Genomic DNA, 17,884 nt, shown 5'->3' with positions numbered 1-17,884 from the left:
AGGCAGCATTGAGTCGAGGAACATTTAAGAATGTGGGGGGCAAAGCTCCATTAGCGTGGTTGACACCGCAGTTCCGGCTTTGAACCACCATGAATCTACTGAATTCGAGCGGCAGCTTTAGAAATGTGTTGTATCGTGTTAACAAAAGAAATGGCACAAAAAACTAATTTCTGTGTTATCACTAGTATGACAAACAACCATTCTTTTCTTGCTCTGTGCCAGGATTTCGCAAAGCGGCATTACATTCTTTTTGTTTTTGCTCTTAGTGGAGATTGCACCCATGCCAAGTGGTTTTTAAGTGGCTATGCCTTCGGCCTCAAAGCATGGTGCGCGACTCCTCGACAGATGGGCAAAATGCGACGAAAGACTTGGCAACAAAAATAAATGTCCGACTACAGAGCTCGTGATGCACACCTTTTACTAGCTAATAAACACATAGGGCTTTGATGCTTCGCTTGCTCTTCCAACACAAAACATTCATATTCACACACATCCAATCGAAGATGAGCTGAAGAAAAGCCTAAGACGTTTTTGATAGTGGAAGAATAAAATATAAAGAGCAATGCAGCAGCCAGTGAGTAAAGAAGGGCCTTTAAGTTTCAACTATACACTACGATCCAAAGTGACGGTTGGGTCGGGAATGTCCAGTACACGAAATGAAGAGACAAACTTACAAAAAAAATTTTGACAGCTCTACACGCGAATCAGATGCCAACCAAGCACGCTAAGTCTGCAGTCCTTTCACACAGACGCAGTGACATAACTTAGGAATGTTGCACTTATGCTTTGCATACATGCCACAAAAGAAAAAAAAAAGGCAGGTCAGAGACAACTGCATCAAGAAAAAAAAGGGGGGGGGGGGGCATTGAGAAACATTCCCGTTCAGTCTTCTCAGCTGTGTAGGATGATTTCATATATCTGATGCACCCCTTGTGCCACTTCCAGCGCTCTCGTCTTCAAGGACAACTGCAATGAAGAAAACCCACAATGTGAAACTGTAAACAGCAGTTCCCAATGGCAAAAATCAAAACTAATGGCCATATTCACGGTACTGCCTTAGCTTGACGCTCCTCCCCAACCCCAACAAAACGGGGCGCAGTGGCTGCCCTCAAACAAAGCAGCCATTTCAGTAACGAATGTCTACTATCTATGTAAAGAGTAGTTGCCGAAGAAACGTTTCTGCATTTTAGCAGCTTTACTATTTAGACAATACTGTATTCGCTCGAATAATGATTCAATTTTTTTTTTGTCAAAAAATGTAACGCAAATTCAGAGGTGCGATCAGTACGCGGGTTCGATTTTCCACGAAAAGAAAAAATTTTTTTTTTCATCCCACGTTTGCTGCGGGATGACAACACAATTACAACACTGCCGCTGTAACAGTGCAAGACAAAAACAAAAATGGCAGCCGGCGGAGCAAGCCCAATGCATTTTTTTTCTCTTCTAGTGAGTACATTACGAGCATTGAAACAGTTTGTTCCGTATCAATAACGAACAATACCGTTAATATCGGCAAGTTTTCGGCAATGACGTAGCCATGTCCACTTTGAGGGGACAGAAACAGATCGGGGCACTTAGCTGCCAGTGACATGGAAACACATGGTGGGCATGCTGCGGAAACTGCGGCATTTGTCTTCACTACTATCCTAATACGGCACGTCTCCGCTAAGGGCGGGCGAATATCTTAGCTGTGTTACAAGCGTCGGCGTATGAATAGAGTACACTTCTAACGTATCAGTGCAAACGTGGCTACTATTGTTTCCGCTCGCGATTTGTTGCATGCCCATGAGTGCAGGCGAGAAGAATCGAAAGGTGCCTTTTTTGTCGTTGTTGACCACAACCATTATAAAACCTACAAATAATAAAGCTAAGGCAAGTTTGGTTGTAGCTTTTGTTTCATAGAAGTGCGGGAAGTGATGAAAGGATGAAATGGGGCATCTGCTTAAGAATCTGGTGCATGCAGACCGCTTGGTATGTCTTGAGTCGTTCGCGCAGCATTCGACAGACGGTAAGCGCGATCATTAGGTAGACTTGGCACAGGACATATCAATGCGGCAAGTCCGGAGTGCTATCATTATGCGGAAAAGAAAAATCTAATTTGGACGACAAAATTCAGGGGCGTGATCATTATGCAAGTGCAATCATTATGCAAGTAAATACGGTAAATGTAAATCCACCTAATTACAAAACTATCTCGAGAATTGCTGAGGAATGCCAGAGAATCAACGGGCAGCACTGTCATTGATTGTCCACAATGGTTTAAGGAAGAGCGAACCACAAAAAGCAACTAGCAGGAGCCATGTCAAGGTAAGCAGGCACACTCGACCCTTGTATTACCATCATACTGGCTATCTCGTGTTGACAATACAAATTGGCCCTCTCTTTCAGCTGCATTTTCTGATTGCCAAAGACAAGCAGGCAATGGCGCCGCAATCTCTGTCACAGAAGGTGCACCTTGTACAGGGATGGCATAGTGAACTAGTTTTGAAATAGCTGCACTGCACACTTCAACATTTTATTAGTTACAATGTGTGTGCCCCTTCTGCACTTGTTCCACTGAACAAAAATAAATGCCACTCACAGTGATCCTGGGGTTCCCCGGTTGAACCTTCAGCTCGGCCAGCACCCAGATGCCGTTGGTGAGTTTCAGCGACTGGTACAGCATGTCCTGGCCGTCAACGTTGCGCTTGGCGATGGTGAAGATGTTGTTCTGCTGCAGCCGCTGGGCCAGTTGGTCAGCGGACAGGGACCCCGCATCCAGCGAGAACTGAAGCTCGTTCTGGGCTGGAATATCCTTCCAGGTGGCTAGGAACACGCGTTTGTCCATCAGTCCGTCTTCCACAAACAACACGTGCAATGGAACCACACAACTGAAATAGAAGACGTCCACGTTGTTCTTGACGGCCACCTGCAACGACAGCACAAGCCAGACGCAATCTGACACACTGGAATTTTGTTCTTTGAAGCAGTGCCTCGGCCACATGAGGTGACGTCACAGGCTTCCAGATTACAGCGCTGGCGCACAAATGTACTGCTACGTCCTTTTACCCTCAAATATTCAACGGGGTCAACGACCAGACACTTGTGCTGGGCATTAGGGCATATATGAAGGCATTTTACTTTTTAACTTAGTACTTCGTCGGCAGAAGTGACAGCGAAGGCGGCACATGGCTGCTCTGGGGCATGCTCAGTGGAAAGTAAGTGAATAACCCGAGATGCAAGCGAGCAAGTGGGTTGGAAGGTGAACACTCGGAAAGCCACAAAAGAACGCTCTGTGGGCGACATGCTGGATACACCTGTTGTAGGAAAGAATGCAGATACGTGTGCACATAGCAGCACATGTCTTCAAGGAAGTATGCGGAACAAGGACATACACAAAGGTGCACATCAGTGTGAAGGCTAGAGTACACTTTACCACAACAGCAACGTGTGTGAGGCCTCAATGCACAGCTAGGGCATTTTTGCGCATATAACCTGCACAAAAAATTCAAAAGAAAAATTGAACAGTAAAGACGGGGTGTGGGTTATATGCACATTTTGCCTTTTAGGGAGAGGGGAGCATGTGGGTCGTAGACAAAAATTTGAAAAATATATTCTTCAAGGTATAGTGCTGAAAGCTTATACATAGTTGTAATGTTATATGCTTATTTTCGAATACTATAAGGTCCGTTTTTCGTATACCTCCTTTGGTTCAAACATTATGCAAGCTTTCTTTAATTATCTTCCACAAGGATTTGCAAAATATCTGTTCATTAGATTTCACTAAATAGGGTGTCAATGGCTTCTGTATAATTCAAGGAATGCAATAAGATCAACCTTATTGCTCTGCCTTACCTAAAGTACAAGTTGCGAGATATTGAATTTTAAACTTGAAAAAGCTTTTTCTGGTGACTAAATTTGAAATCTCGTAACTCTTGTTCTAGGTAAGGCAAGAGCAATAAGGTTGGTCTTACTGCATTCTTTGAATCATACTGAAGTCATTTAATACCGTTCACGAGTGACCAATCTAGTGTATGTTATCGTGCATTTTTGCCATGTTGTACATCATTTTCATAAACGGTATTCCTTTGCTCTGTTAACAGTAACAAGTGTTCGTGTGCCTTCAGATATTGCTTTGTATTCCTAGTGCCTTCAATATTGTGTAACATGGTAATCTTTTTATAGCTTTGTTCCTATTAGAAATTTGTACTTTTTATACCTTTTACTGTTTAATGTGCCCCCCTTACTTTATGCCCTTCCATAGGGCCTGTAAGGTTCTTTTGAATAAATAAATAAATAAATACCCTGTTCAGAAAAATTTCAAGGAGTGATTTTTTTTTAAGTCTTTGCACAAAATTATTTAACGGAAGCTCACATATTAGAACCAGAAGTCAAACAAAAATGGACTGCGCATTCAAAATAAAAACATAACATTACACGTAAGTAGAAGTTTTCAGCACCGTATCTCAAAGAAAATGATTTTTTCTAAGACCCACCTCCCTATTAAGTGTAGCTTCACAGCAGGATGCTGTCGTGAAGCCAGAACTCAAGGTAAGGTTCTCCACCATTCAGTTTCGTTACCTCCTAGGGTACCGCACTCTCTTCACCCCTGTGTGCTGAAGCACTTCTTGCCTCTTTCATACTCGCTCATTCTCCTCCTCTTTACAGTCTGCCATCTTGCATTCATTAGTTAGTGAATCTTTATTCTACGAGTGCACCCAGTGCTGGCAAACTCATACGTCACCCATTCCCACGGCACTCCCTCGGTCCACGTGAAGCACTTCGTGGTACGGTGGTGAGCTAAATCACCGTAGGCATTTTCGGCTTGGTCATGTTTGCTCCATCACCGGTGCCCATGCAAGAACTGCTCCTGATTTGCGACCAATTTGCCCACAATAACGTCCGGCGTGTGAATCCAGCTTTGTCAGCATCGCCATAGGATGGGGAACTGGCTGAAGATACGGCATGAACGAGTTGTGCATCCGAAAATGGAGACTGTCTTTTGCAAATATATGCGTGTTGTATGCAGTTATTTACGTGGATGACACAAGCAGATATTTTTTTTTCTTTCCAGGCTGTTGTAATTGGGGGTGCATGTTATATGTGGTGGCAGGTTATATGCAGAAAAACACGGTAAGCGTTAGACAGTCGAATGCACATCTCCCACGCAAGGCTGGTGGCAATTATGCCTTCTCTTATTGGACAGTGGTACCTAACCTGCAAGTTCGTGAGGGGGTCCATCTTCTGGACAGGGCCAGTAGTGGAAAGTGGTAGGCTTGCGTCCGCTGGGAAGTTTGGCTGCAAGGGAGCCTGCACCTGTAGCGGCTGCGCGGGGGCCAGCCCAAAGCTGCACAGATAAGGGGCACATTCTGTCTCAGCACCGTGCAAAGATTGAAAAAAAAAAAAAAAAAACACACACACACACACATTGTGAAGAAAGCAGCATGAAAGATGAAAACCAACTAGCAAAGTTATCTTTCCTTTCGCTTCAAAAACCCACATGACTGCTTCTAGCAGCATGCACACATTCCACAGAGGAAGGTGCACCAAGTATGGCTACTATACAGGCCTATACCACCACCATGAAAATTGCCCATTTAAGTGGTTGTAAGAGGTGCCGAACTGTGTGCGCCTCCCCTCCCAATCCCATTCTAAGATCAATCTAGCACAGAGCCATGACCTCTCATTTTGCACCCAGCCCTTGTGACGAATGGCCACTGCAGCCGCACAGCAGGGACTGCAATATTGCTGACTGCAAGCAAGAATGTCAGGACTTCTTGCAATAATGTGAGAAGCAGCAACTGGTGTTCACTCACCTGTTTTTGTTGAACTGGATAGCAAAGGCAGTCATAGCCTGCATTGCTTTATTGCTGAAGGTCATGTCCATGAAGATTTGGCCATTTCTTCGTGTGAAGGAGCCTGCAATCTCCAAACCTTTTCCTCGTGCTGCAGGCAGCCAGATCTGCAAGATGGATTTCGCAAGTTGAGTTGTGGGACTCTGAAGACATTTATGAATGTGCACGCAGGAGGGTGCCCACTGCTTTCAATACAGTTGAACCCACTTATAACGATTTATCGGTTATGACGACCACATTTCCCTCCATTTATGATCTTCCGACTCTGCCTACTGAAACTGCATCTGCAAATAATGAAAATTTTAAAAAGAGCCGTACTATTACAACGAACACTTCAAACGCGGTCATGGTAAAATGGGGTACCGCTCGCGATGTTACGAAGCATGGAAGTGAGATTGAACTGGACGCAGAGCAGCGCGGCTCCCACTACAGTTTAAGCCCGATGAAGATACAACTGCTGCAGCGAACGAGCACCGCACACGGATTTCAGAAGCCACGAGGAAAGTCACTCGCTTTCGACCATGCTAGGGCATCCAATGCTTCCAAAGCATGTCTCCAGCATGCTTCAGGGCGAAGCAGTACAGTGGCTATGACTTCTGAGATAGCACTGGCGTGCGTGACAGTGGCACTGTGCTGCGAAAATGCGGCACAACGTGCCACTCTCATGCAAAGTTACAGAGAGTTGGCAGTTACTATGCCGTTACCTTGAGATTATGGCACGTTGACGTTCTGTTGACATTGTTGCTGTTAACGGTTTGCGATGGAATCTAACCTTTCGAACTTAGTACTCTTTCGGCCAAAGTGACAGAGAAAGTAACTTTACAGATCTCAGCGCACATGTGGCTAATGATGCATTCGTAAGGGCAGGACCTTAGCAAAATGCTGGCATGTCACTATAGTTTCCACTCCCAGCAAACTATAACGCTTTGCTATTGTATGCAGAATCCACTCGTGGCCCGCCAATAGTAAAGCTTATTGCAAGCTTGATGTAATAGTTCTGCGGAAACCTGCAAGGTGGAGAGAAGCAATTAATAAAGGGAAAATGAAACATCCACCCAAAGGTAACTAAGTGCTACAAAGGAAACTCATACGGGTTCCTCAAAAGAAAAGCTTCGCAGTTGAAGAAAAACTCGTCTGGTCCGGGACTTCGCGGTGGTCCCGGGTTCGAGTCCCGGAAAGCTAGCAACAAAGGAAGCCATAAGGTTAAAGAACTCCAAAGGTCGAGGGGACATTTGTTGCCAACATAAGAGCGGGGGTCTATTTAAAACTCTGAAGGCCTGCCAGTAAACTTATTAGGTGTCTCAGTGCTCGTACTGTGACTGGAGATGGCACATGTGGTTGTCTTAATTAAGGAACACGTGTTATGCCTACCAACAGTGGCACCTCCCCCCCCTTGGTATACTTCACTGCATAATTCGGATGGATTATGCTGAAGCTAAATTTAAAGGCAAATACTGCAGTGCCAAGTCAATCGACAGCAAGTTTCGGCATTATTTCTGTCTTGTTAATTCGACTTGCTGGATAATTCGACCAGTTTCGTCGGTCCCGTAGGGTCAAATTAACGAAGTCGACTGTACTACTAGTTTGCCAAATTTTATGGCTGAATGTTACACCTATGCCTCAAGATTCCTAGATGAGGATGGGACGTGAGGCAGCTCTGGAATCATTCTAGCCACCAGAGGTCTTCTAGCATGTGAAGTCTAGATAAACAGTCATTTCAGCATCCATTTCACCCCCACTGGTATGTCAAATTGCCATATCATTCACATAGAACGAAAAGCACGGACAGATAACAGCAAATACAATAATCTTTGTTCAACTAACTGATTTAGTTTGCCATTCCAAAGCAACATACTATGAAACACCCAGTATTAGAGTCTTCATACTTTGATCAAACTGTGTTCTGGTACCTAGGGCTTATCACAAATCGTAGCTATATGGTGGAAGTTGTGAAGCCCCATCCAGGAAGCGTTCTGGTGCAGCAACTTTCACGAACGGTTTAGTAACAGCTTAGATAGAGGCAAATAAGATGTCGCGAGGAAATGGAATGAAGAGGCAAGCTATCTTTGCCTGCCCTCTCCCGTATGGCGAGTCAAATTCACTTGCCTGCTTTGGTGGCGTGTAGAAGGTGCTAGTGGAGCCCAGGCCGAATATGTCACCCAGCAGGCCTGTCGTGTTGGTGGATGCCAATGGCGCCGGTGCTGCTGCTGGGATAGGAGCAGCTCCAGCGCCACCAAGGGTGTCACCCAACTGCAGGAAGCAGTTCATTCATAAATGTGCGAGTCCTTATAATTTGCAAGTCAGCTGCCCAATAGCACTTTGTAGCATGCTGCAGGAGTGAGAGTTCGGACACGGCCATATAACAAGGGCAACAGTAATGAATCGCTAAGAATTGCCAGCAAACGAACCTCTAGTGCTTTCAACGAAGGGTGTGCGAAGGCGCATATACAGCTTCACTGTCTTTGATGTATCAGTTGGTTAGATTGGCATACATCTGCGAAGAACTTTAACCAAGTGACTAGGGAGAAGGCATTAAGCTGCATATGTGTTTGCGTATTGGGCATTAAATACCAACAGATGTGAAATCAGAGTGTCAACAAGCTAGTGGCTCAGTCACAAGAGCCCTTTATACCTGGCTCCCTTACACAGGCACCGTTATGCACTAAATACTTGCAATTTTGTAGCTAGAGCAGTGCACCTTACCAAGCTGTCCAGACCGCCACCAAAGATGTCCATGGCTGCCGATGGAGGGGCAGCCGGTGGCACCGGCACGGCCGCAGCGGGTGGCACAGGGGGCGGGGCTCCAATGTCCATGCTCAGGAGGTCTCCAATCAGCGTGTCAGCACTCGGGATGACCGTCGACTGGTCTCCAGCTCCCGATGCTCCAGCTTCGTCTGCCGAGCCCACGCTATCAAAAGAACCGAAAAATGCCAGCTATACAGAGTATCTTGGACCAGCGGCCACAAAAAAAAAAAAAAAACCTTTTTAATGCAGTGTCCCAGTAAAGTATGGTACAACTTCGTGGCAACACAGTATTGCAAAAAGCTGAATCACAGAAGAATGCTTCACAACCACGCATTACATTGCAGTGAAGAGTCACGAACAGGCAAAAGTTGTGGATGACCCAGATGCACACACACACTTCGCAATTCTGTTTCCCAGACTTGTGCAAATAATTTGTGCAGAAATGATGCAGTGTGCACTTTTACCTTCCCTTCCACCTGCCACTTCCACTAGTGGTCAAGGGACGTCCAACATATTTAAGATAGTCTAGGCAACCACGCCACAACTACCCTTAAACATTCTCTCCCATTTACCGAAAACAAGAAACACGATTAAAAATGTTATGCAAGAATCATGCCCTAACGAAACACTATCACTCCAAGAACTTTTAAAAAAAGGTAAAAAGACAAGGGGGCAGTATAAGCAAATTGGTCGCAGCTGATGAGCCGTCTCATACAGAGAGTGGGAGAGTACAACAACCAGTAATCTATCTACACCATCCCCACTTGAAGGCAGCCTGCTTACGAGTTGTGCCTGAGGGGTAGGGCACGGCGGAGACCAACGCGCGATCCCTCGACGAAGGCTGACGGTGGCTTGTGGTAGACAGACGCAAGGCTGCCAATGTGGCAAATGAGCTCATCGAGTAGGCTGGGCTCAAGCAGGTCTGTCTCTTCGGAGATGAGTGGCTTCTCAGCCAGCACCACCTCCTTGGCAGCCGCAGGATCCGTCGAGAGCAGCCGCCAGTAGATGAAACCCCGGTCTCTGAGGTCGGGATTGTCGCTATCTTGGGTGGCCAAACTCAAAACCTGCAAGGTAAAGGTCGCATAACTATAAGGCACAGTCATTAACCAAAGGCCACAGCGGAGGTCAGCCTGCCACTGACATCAGCCGAGTTCATGACCCCACATGTCCTTTCAAAACAGGAAATGGCTGGTAACAACCGCTGCTGTAAAATGAGACAGTTTAACTCAGCAAGTATGTCGGTATTAAACTGGGATGCAACTCGGAAATGATGGTGATGGTGATACAGACCATTAAAAAAAAAAAAAAAACCTTGACGGACATTAGTCAAGCGGTGTAGCTAAGCAATAAACCACGGCCATCATTGCGCATTTTAGATCAGGTGGCAGTAACTGCAAGAATCTGAGAATGTGGCATGCATTGTGGGCGATCCGACAATGACAGGCTTGCCACTGTAGAAGGAACTACAATAATTGAGTTTAAAGAGTTGGCACATCCAATGTCGAAGCATGGCGCAACAGGAAACTGGACGAAATCAGAATGTCCCATGTCTAAAGAAGCAAGAAAAACACAATTTGTGTCAAAATAAGTTCCAATTATTACCTGCTGTACAAGCTCTTGGGTCTCTGTGGGTCGTTTCAAAAACAACTTGACTATGGCTGTAAGCAATTGAAGTTGAACCTGTCGGAGAAAGAAGGAAAAGGTAAAGGTTTGAAACTTGCGATACTGTTGAAACAGGCTGGGCACATCAATGCTGCTATTGCACATTATGTGTATTGTGTCAAAATATGACAGGAACATGGGCTTACCTGAGTATTCTCATCATGAAATCCTTCCAGAAAGCTTTCCAGCAGCTCATCCGCATTGTCAATGCGTTCTGCATACTCTCCAATGATCCAGATCATTGAGGCTCTAAGCAAGGCAAAATGTAAAATACTGTACCGGCACTGCCGAAGGACTATCACGGTCAAAGCACTGGGAGCTCTTACAAGTACAAAGAAAACGAGAGAACACAAGCTGCAACAACAAGGCGCGACTTCTCGCTTGATAAATGCACGGCGGCGAGGCACGGTCATCGTTTTTGATACCCAAATCTGCAGAAATTGCATTGCCACCACTTTCAGTCTAACCAGAAAAAAATGCCTCATGTTGCACCGCCATGTGTTTCCACCAATTATGGTGGAAAGCTCCATCATGTGACGCAAAGCACAGTTCCTTTACAAAACCACCAGATGTTAGCCCATCATGGATGCGGGAACCCACCAATGGCATCTAGTCTTGTGCACACCACAAACATGTTTTATTGCCACGGCGCAGACATACCGTGCCACTTCCTTACATTTGCAGCAGCACGGGCATATGCCACTAAGTCGCACAATTCACGAGGCATTTTTCCTCGTGAAATATAAAGCATGCAGCTGCAGCCTTAGAAGTCATGGACGGCATACCAACTATGTGGGCTGCATACATGGACCTGCAAAGTTTTGCGTTGTGTGTGACTGCTTGAAATTTAAGCATCTCTCTGCAGTTAAAGTTAATTCTTTTTTACTGTGCAAGATTAGAGAATGATAGCGCGTTCACTCTTACACAACACAAGTCCCTTACTTGTGGAATCCCACACTAGAACACAGTGGGCTATAAAATGATTAAACATCAGTATTTTGATAGTCAGGTGCATAATGAAATTAGTGGTTCAATGAGAATCGGCTAGAATAAGTTGAAGCAAGCATGCAACACAGTTGGGATGTGGTGCACTCACAAGGAAAGCTTTTCCTCCTATTCTTTCGTATTAACAATGATGCAGTTATGGTTAGCTGTAGATTAAGAATAAGTGCAAGCTAAAATTAAGCATTTATGTAGTCACTTTACTTGTAAAAATAAGGCACGCAACTTGCCTTGCTTCTGGTTCATCCAGCGTGTCCAGGTTTTCACACAGAGTGGATATAATGCTTTCGTACTTGTTTGGGTACTTCCTAAAGATGTCCTGCATTAAAAGTCACGACAAACAAAGTCGTGAGAACTTCTTCCAGAAAAAAAAAATATAACACTGGATGAAAATGTTTGAAGGCTGCTGTTACAATACAGTGAACAGCGCGGCAAAAAACTTTGACACAAGCAGTAATTCGATAAAAGTAGATACGCTATAAGACCTGCGACAATAACATCTCAGCTGTTTGGCAACACCGCAGAAGTAAAGGGAAAAATTACCAAGTACAGCTGCCAAGGGAATTTTGGGACTCCGAAAATTCGGACTTGATGGATATTCCAGATTTTATAAATGCATCATCCGGGTTAATACATGCAGAGCTAATGGATTTTCACAGCCGATTTGTCACCCAACGTTCAATTTTCCGGACTAAATTGCTCATTCTGAGCAAAGCTACTAATGCTACCTTATCTAGGGGGCCCGCATGTTGAATTTCCGTTTGCTTGGCTTCCAGTGGCCCACCCTGTAGCCTCCAAGATTGAGAGAGCGCGCAACATCTTGTCTCGGAGGCCATGCCGCTCTTCCTTGGCTGACAATGCTCCAGGGGACGGCACTCTTTCTTGTTTCTTTGTTTTTGCTCAGCACTTAATGCAGGATTCATTGTTTTCTTTCTTTGTTTCGATTTCTATTTTGTATGTGTTGTGTCTACAGAACAGTTGTATCTCGGAGACATTGTCGCATCTCTGTGTGTGTTTGTGCGGCTTCGCATTTGTGTGATTGGCTCCATATCATGTGCCTTCGTGAGAGCGAAGTGGTGCGAAGAAACGTGGCTTGTTACTTTAACCTCCGCTTATGGAGATAACGAAAGCGGTGACGCTTTCAGACTGTATACAGAGAGGACGTCACTCTTGTGCAAATTCAAGCAAATCTGATCACCTCCAAGCATATCATGAGGCAGGGCATTATTATAGTTTTTTTTAAGCTGCTCTAAGCTTAATAAATTGCAGTTTTCTCAATTAAGTTTTTTGGACAGATTTTTCTTACTATTTCTCAGTCCCCAAGAGGTCTGAAAAATCGCTCGACGACTGTAATTCCACCTCATTGATGGCCATCCTTGCCTCATTATGTTGCAGAGAAAAAGGAGGTCAGCTTAGTCTGACGCAAGTTTCTGCGTGCATCTTTTTGGTCAGGATTGCATGACACTTGGGTTAAAGCGATAATTCGAATAAGCCGACTTCGTTGTAATGAGGGTTTACTGTACTCTTTCGGTAGCTTATTCAAGCACCTAAGTTCCTGTGAGCTGTTAGCACATGGTCTTCAGAAGCGAAGTCCCTTTGGCCGACTCAATTTATGTCCTCTACAGTCAAATCTCGATATCACGAATCACGCGGGACCGCCGAAAATCTTTCGTTCTTTTGAAATATTGTAATGAAAAACTTGCGGTTATGAGCCAGTGGACAAACCTAGTAATGAAAACGACGTACCTTGGCAGAAAACACATGTGCAGACAAGCATACTCTCAAATGAAAATGTCTCACTCACTTCAAAGCTACTTTATTGGAAGAAAGTGATTTTCTTCTGGCACATACAGCACGCACGACCAATTAGGAATGTGTCTACATCTTCCACTTTGCGCAACACCTCATCGAATACATCATTGCACAGAGCGATGAAAGTGCGGACTTTGTTCATGTGCACTAAAACATCAATGTTCGACACAATCTCATCTTTTGCATTCAGTGACCCACAGTCGTCTTCCTTTGGGTTGTTATCACTGGAGACGTTGCGAATGGAGTTAACAATTTCTTTGGTTGTCAGGTGCGCTGCCACTAGTGCTACGCTGTCACTCTCCATGTAGTCGTCGAAGGAAGAGACGGCAGGCAGTAGTTCTGCAACCTCGGTCCACAGGTCTCCTGGGTTGTTGTCGGTCACCTCCAGGTTATCTTCAAGCTACACAGGCACTTTGATAAGCCCTGCTTTTTGCCAGCAGTTGCTAAAGGTGAACACTTTCAAGTTCCACCATGCTCCTGTGGGCATTTCTGCTGCCTGACGAATATTGATTGCAGTCTGCTGCTTTAGGCGGAGGTTGATAATGAACTGCTACACCAGGCGCTTACGAAATCCTGCTTTCACACTCTTTAATGCCCTGGTATAGGAGTTGCAGCAAGGACGTGTTTTTTGTGGCTGAATCTCCAAGCAAACGTGCATCAAGCGAACATTCACAATGTGAGCAGAGCAGTTGTCGACAACCAGTAGAATTCTTCGGTCAACCCTCCCCATTCGGTCGTTGAGTTTGATGAGCCACTCAGAAAAGAGTTCTCTGGTCATCCAGACTCGTTTGTTGGTGCGGTAGTTGTACGGTAATGACATGACATTTTTCATGCAGCGAGGCTTCGCATACTTGCCAATGATGAGTGGTTTAATTTTCTTCGTGCCTGTTGCATTGCAGCAGAGCAGGACTGTCATGCGATGTGACTGCTTCCCTTCTTTGCACTGCTGCCCTTTGAAGTGCATTGTCTGATCTGGCAAGAGCTGATAAAAACATGCGGTCTCCTCCGCGCTGAAAATATAGTCTTCAGAGTATGATCCAGCCACCTCTAGCAAACGATTATTGCACCACGAATCCATGCCTTCTCTGTCAGCAGCCTTTTCCTCGCCCGAGACTACCTGCCAAGTTATTCCGTTCCTTTGGCGGAAACGAAAAAGCAAACCCGCACTGGCGCCGAACCCAGTTATTTCAAGTGGATCGGCAAATTCGCGGGCTTTTCCTTAGAGCATTGGGCCAGACAGGGGAAGTTTTTACAGTCTGGCATCTTTGAAACACGTGAGAACAGCTCGGTCCACATTTTGAAAGTTTCCTAGTTGCAACCTGCAACCTGAGCGAGTTCCTGCAATACGTCCAATTTGTCCTGCAGCGAAAACTACTTTCGCTTCTTGGCGCAGTCTCTGGCTTCATTCATCGTTGAATCTCGTGTGAACAACCTTTGTCAAACCTTTGTCGTGAAGTTCCTGAAGTTTGTGGTGAAGCAGTTGGCACTCGACGCGGTGATGATGATAGCTGCTGCACTTGCAGTATGTCTCACGCGAGAATTGCAGCGCTGTTACTTTTAGCCGAATTCGTAATACCGATGTTCCTCCATTATAAAGTGGAAAATAAACTATGCACGTTATTCTGAAATACGCGCTGTATTGAAATTCGTAGTTCTGAAATATATTTACATTGAAAATATAGGCAATCTGGCGGGAATTTTAAAATATTCATAAATTTGAGAAATTCATTAATGTTCGTTCGTAGTAACGAGATTTGATTGTATATCCGGCATGCTCTGTCGTCTCGTGGAAGCCGTAGGAAGTGCACCATGGGGAACTCACCTTGATGACAACAATAGCTTCTTGGACAACATAGTTGACCTTGGTCTGGATGAGGTCTAACAGGGTGCTGACACACCGCTCGGCTGACGGCTCCACCTTGATGGCACAGCGACCAATGGCACGCACAGCCTTGCGCACAAAGTCCACGTCCACTTCTGTTGCGTACCTTCGCGGGAGAACGTGCGGAAGGTTGAACCTCAGCATGAACATGTAAACGACACTTGCGACATCTAAATGGTAAGTAAATGCAACCATTATCAACTAAAATTAATTAAATTCTGGGATTTGACGTTCCAAAACCACAACATGACTATGAGGCACACCGTAGTGGAGGACCCCGGATTAATTCCAACCACCTGGGATTCTTTAACTCGCACTGAATGCATGGTACGAGGGCATTTTTGCCTTTCGTCCCCACCGAAATGCGGCAGCCGTCGCCAGGATTTGATCCCGTGCACTCGGGCTTGGCAGCACAGCAGCAAGGCCACTACACCAACGGGTTATCAACCGAGTCAAGATATAGATGAGAAGCAAATAATCACAACTCATATTGCAATACCAGCTCTAGAAAAAAAAAATTGATGGATTTCACTTACTGCTCATAATGATGAATCATGCATTCATAAAGCGTATTTGCTCAGGAGTGCACAGCCCAACAAGAATTAACCTCAAAAATGAACTTCTATGGGGATATTAAATAGCACATCCCACTTTGTAAAACTACTAGACAAGCAAGCCATAATTGAGCATTGCTTCTGTCCCTCACTCTTACCCATGACATTAACCCTTTGAGGGTCAATGACGCAAATATACGGCGCTACGAACGAACTCCAAAATGGTCGATGCCGCAAATTTACGGCGCCATCCGTACGTTTAAAAACCGCACCAATTTTCTAACTTTATTTTCTGTCATGTGCTGCCACTATGTGGGAATACAGGGAATTTTTTTCGCACACCTCCCTCTCTCACTTTTCGTTGCATGGTTTGTTTTAGCGCTAGTTCACTCCCCTGCATCTATATACTACAGCTCACGCATTGGCGCGCGCGAGGGCGGATGGCGGTTTGGGCTTTGTTCCACGGGCGGTTTCGGCTTCCTGTGCTTGAAAAACTGATGGCTATCTCATTACTAATCGCTCAAAGGGCAACCGCTTGTTTCTCGCTCGTTTAGAGCTATCGGGGGTGCGCATAGGTACAATGCCGCCGTGCATGCTATTTCTGTTGCCTTTTTCTTGAGACTCGCGAAAACTAATAGCCTCTGGTTGGCTATAAGATTATTATAGGAAGTTTGTCGCATGTTTTGCTTTTTGACGGGCACACAACCACACAGTTTTCTAGAGTGCGCGCACCTATGCAGTTCAATTACGCTATGGATGTAGATATCAGTGTAAGAGCAGGAACATTTGAGTCTTGCGAATTATTCTCGTGTGCACATTTTCAAAGTCTTGAACGCATGAAATATTCAATTCATATAAGTTTATTTCCCTTTTTACTCTTGTTATTCATGAATGAAGAGTACATATATACCAACGGAAAATATTTTTTTCACTTTACAGTCACCGTAGAAAAATTACGGTAAATTTTTTTCGATATAACTCCCTAAGAAGAATTGGAATCTGCAATTTAAAAAATCGACCCTGGGCGGTCGCATACGGCAAAAAAAAAAAATCTACCCTCAAAGGGTTAACTGTTCCGGGCCTTCTCACTCAACAATACATAGCAAACTGATAGTTTCCAAGGGAACGAATAACTACACGACCTGGTCAGATCGCAACTATCGTATTTACTCTAACTTAAGTCGACCTTTATTCCTTTCTTTTGAAAATATTACCCAAATCAAGCCATCAGCCTATCCATATTTAGTCGAATATAACGTGCACTTTTTTCCCAATAAAACGGGTCCAAAAATAGCCAGCGCGTTAGAATCGAGTATGACCCTAAATCTGCATTACCATATCGCCTTCGCCATTTCAATATGGCCGCCTCGCACGCGCTTCGAGCCTAGCTGCCGTAGCTTTCTCCATGTGCTGTAGTAAGGGTGCTTAGGTACAGTGTAGCTTAGGTTAGTGCACCGTCCGTCTTCCCGGTCTTCACGTTTTCTGCATTTGCTCTACAGCATGGAAGTGCCGACTGCAAAGACATGCAGAGTTCATCATGATGCTGCAATTAAAAAGAAAGTGATCACGTGTGCGGAGACTAACGGAAATCAGGCCGCATCACGGGCGTTCAAAATTCCCGAAACTTGCGTGTGGGACTGGGGCAAAGAGGAGAAGTTTTCTACTCTGGCGGCTGCTACATACGGCGCGGCCGCGCGGCACCTATCTTGAAAGCAATCTGCGATGGAGACAAGAGTCTATGCATCTAGGCACACCACGCTCTGTTCTCACTTAGTGCGCATTGAAGCGAGAGACCGCACAAAGGTCAATTCTCTCGCTCCTGCTACTGCACTTTCCCACTCCAGCATTTTGATAAAGAGTTTCCGCGGTCACTGCGTGATACATGTTCATGCTTGCTTGCACGCGCGTGACACCATGCTTGTTAATTTATTTTATTTTATTTATTTCAAAGTACCTTACAGGCCCCAAGGGGAGCATTGAGTAAGGGGGGCGTCATTGAACAAATGACAAGAGAAAACATATATATGAGCGCTAAAAAATGTGAGCTAAAAATGTTTGTAATGATCACATGCTTCCAAACAGTGTTAAAAAAAACGCTAAATCAATACAAAGCGTTATCGGAAAAGGAATGAAAAGGGCAATTCACTCAAACATAAAAGGCAATGTAACACTTGCGCGAAATAACGTACATTGCGCGAGTACATAAAGCAAACAAAATTGAAACCACAATAACAAGAAAGTCACGTATTATATGACATGACATATGTACAGATGAATATATTTGTTATGATGAAGACTGTAGGTTTAGTAGTTGTCTGAATTTATCATTGCTCATTTGAGCGACAGTGCTATTAGGAAGCGAATTCCATAACCGAATCGCGCGTGGTAAAGCC

General features: G+C 44.9%; 1 protein-coding gene across 1 annotated transcript in view; it reads right to left on the bottom strand.

The window, feature by feature from the left end:
* Positions 1 to 401: 401 nt before the first annotated feature.
* The window catches only part of LOC135910685 (AP-1 complex subunit beta-1-like), a 28,170-nt gene continuing 10,687 nt past the window's right edge, over positions 402 to 17,884 (bottom strand). The window contains exons 9-19 of the mRNA XM_065442726.2: positions 14,878 to 15,043; positions 11,474 to 11,562; positions 10,388 to 10,490; positions 10,182 to 10,259; positions 9,363 to 9,643; positions 8,538 to 8,742; positions 7,941 to 8,084; positions 5,796 to 5,941; positions 5,197 to 5,326; positions 2,582 to 2,908; positions 402 to 966 (exon numbers count right to left, since the gene is read on the bottom strand). Coding sequence (XP_065298798.1) covers positions 892 to 966; positions 2,582 to 2,908; positions 5,197 to 5,326; positions 5,796 to 5,941; positions 7,941 to 8,084; positions 8,538 to 8,742; positions 9,363 to 9,643; positions 10,182 to 10,259; positions 10,388 to 10,490; positions 11,474 to 11,562; positions 14,878 to 15,043 — 1,744 coding nt within the window. The 3' untranslated portion in view covers positions 402 to 891. The remainder of the gene's footprint in view (positions 967 to 2,581; positions 2,909 to 5,196; positions 5,327 to 5,795; positions 5,942 to 7,940; positions 8,085 to 8,537; positions 8,743 to 9,362; positions 9,644 to 10,181; positions 10,260 to 10,387; positions 10,491 to 11,473; positions 11,563 to 14,877; positions 15,044 to 17,884) is intronic.

Source organism: Dermacentor albipictus, chromosome 2, assembly GCF_038994185.2.
Source record: "Dermacentor albipictus isolate Rhodes 1998 colony chromosome 2, USDA_Dalb.pri_finalv2, whole genome shotgun sequence".
NCBI classification, from domain to species: domain Eukaryota; kingdom Metazoa; phylum Arthropoda; class Arachnida; order Ixodida; family Ixodidae; genus Dermacentor; species Dermacentor albipictus.
The sequence above is the reverse complement of the archived record's forward strand: the minus strand, read 5'-3'. Positions and strand labels throughout refer to the sequence as shown.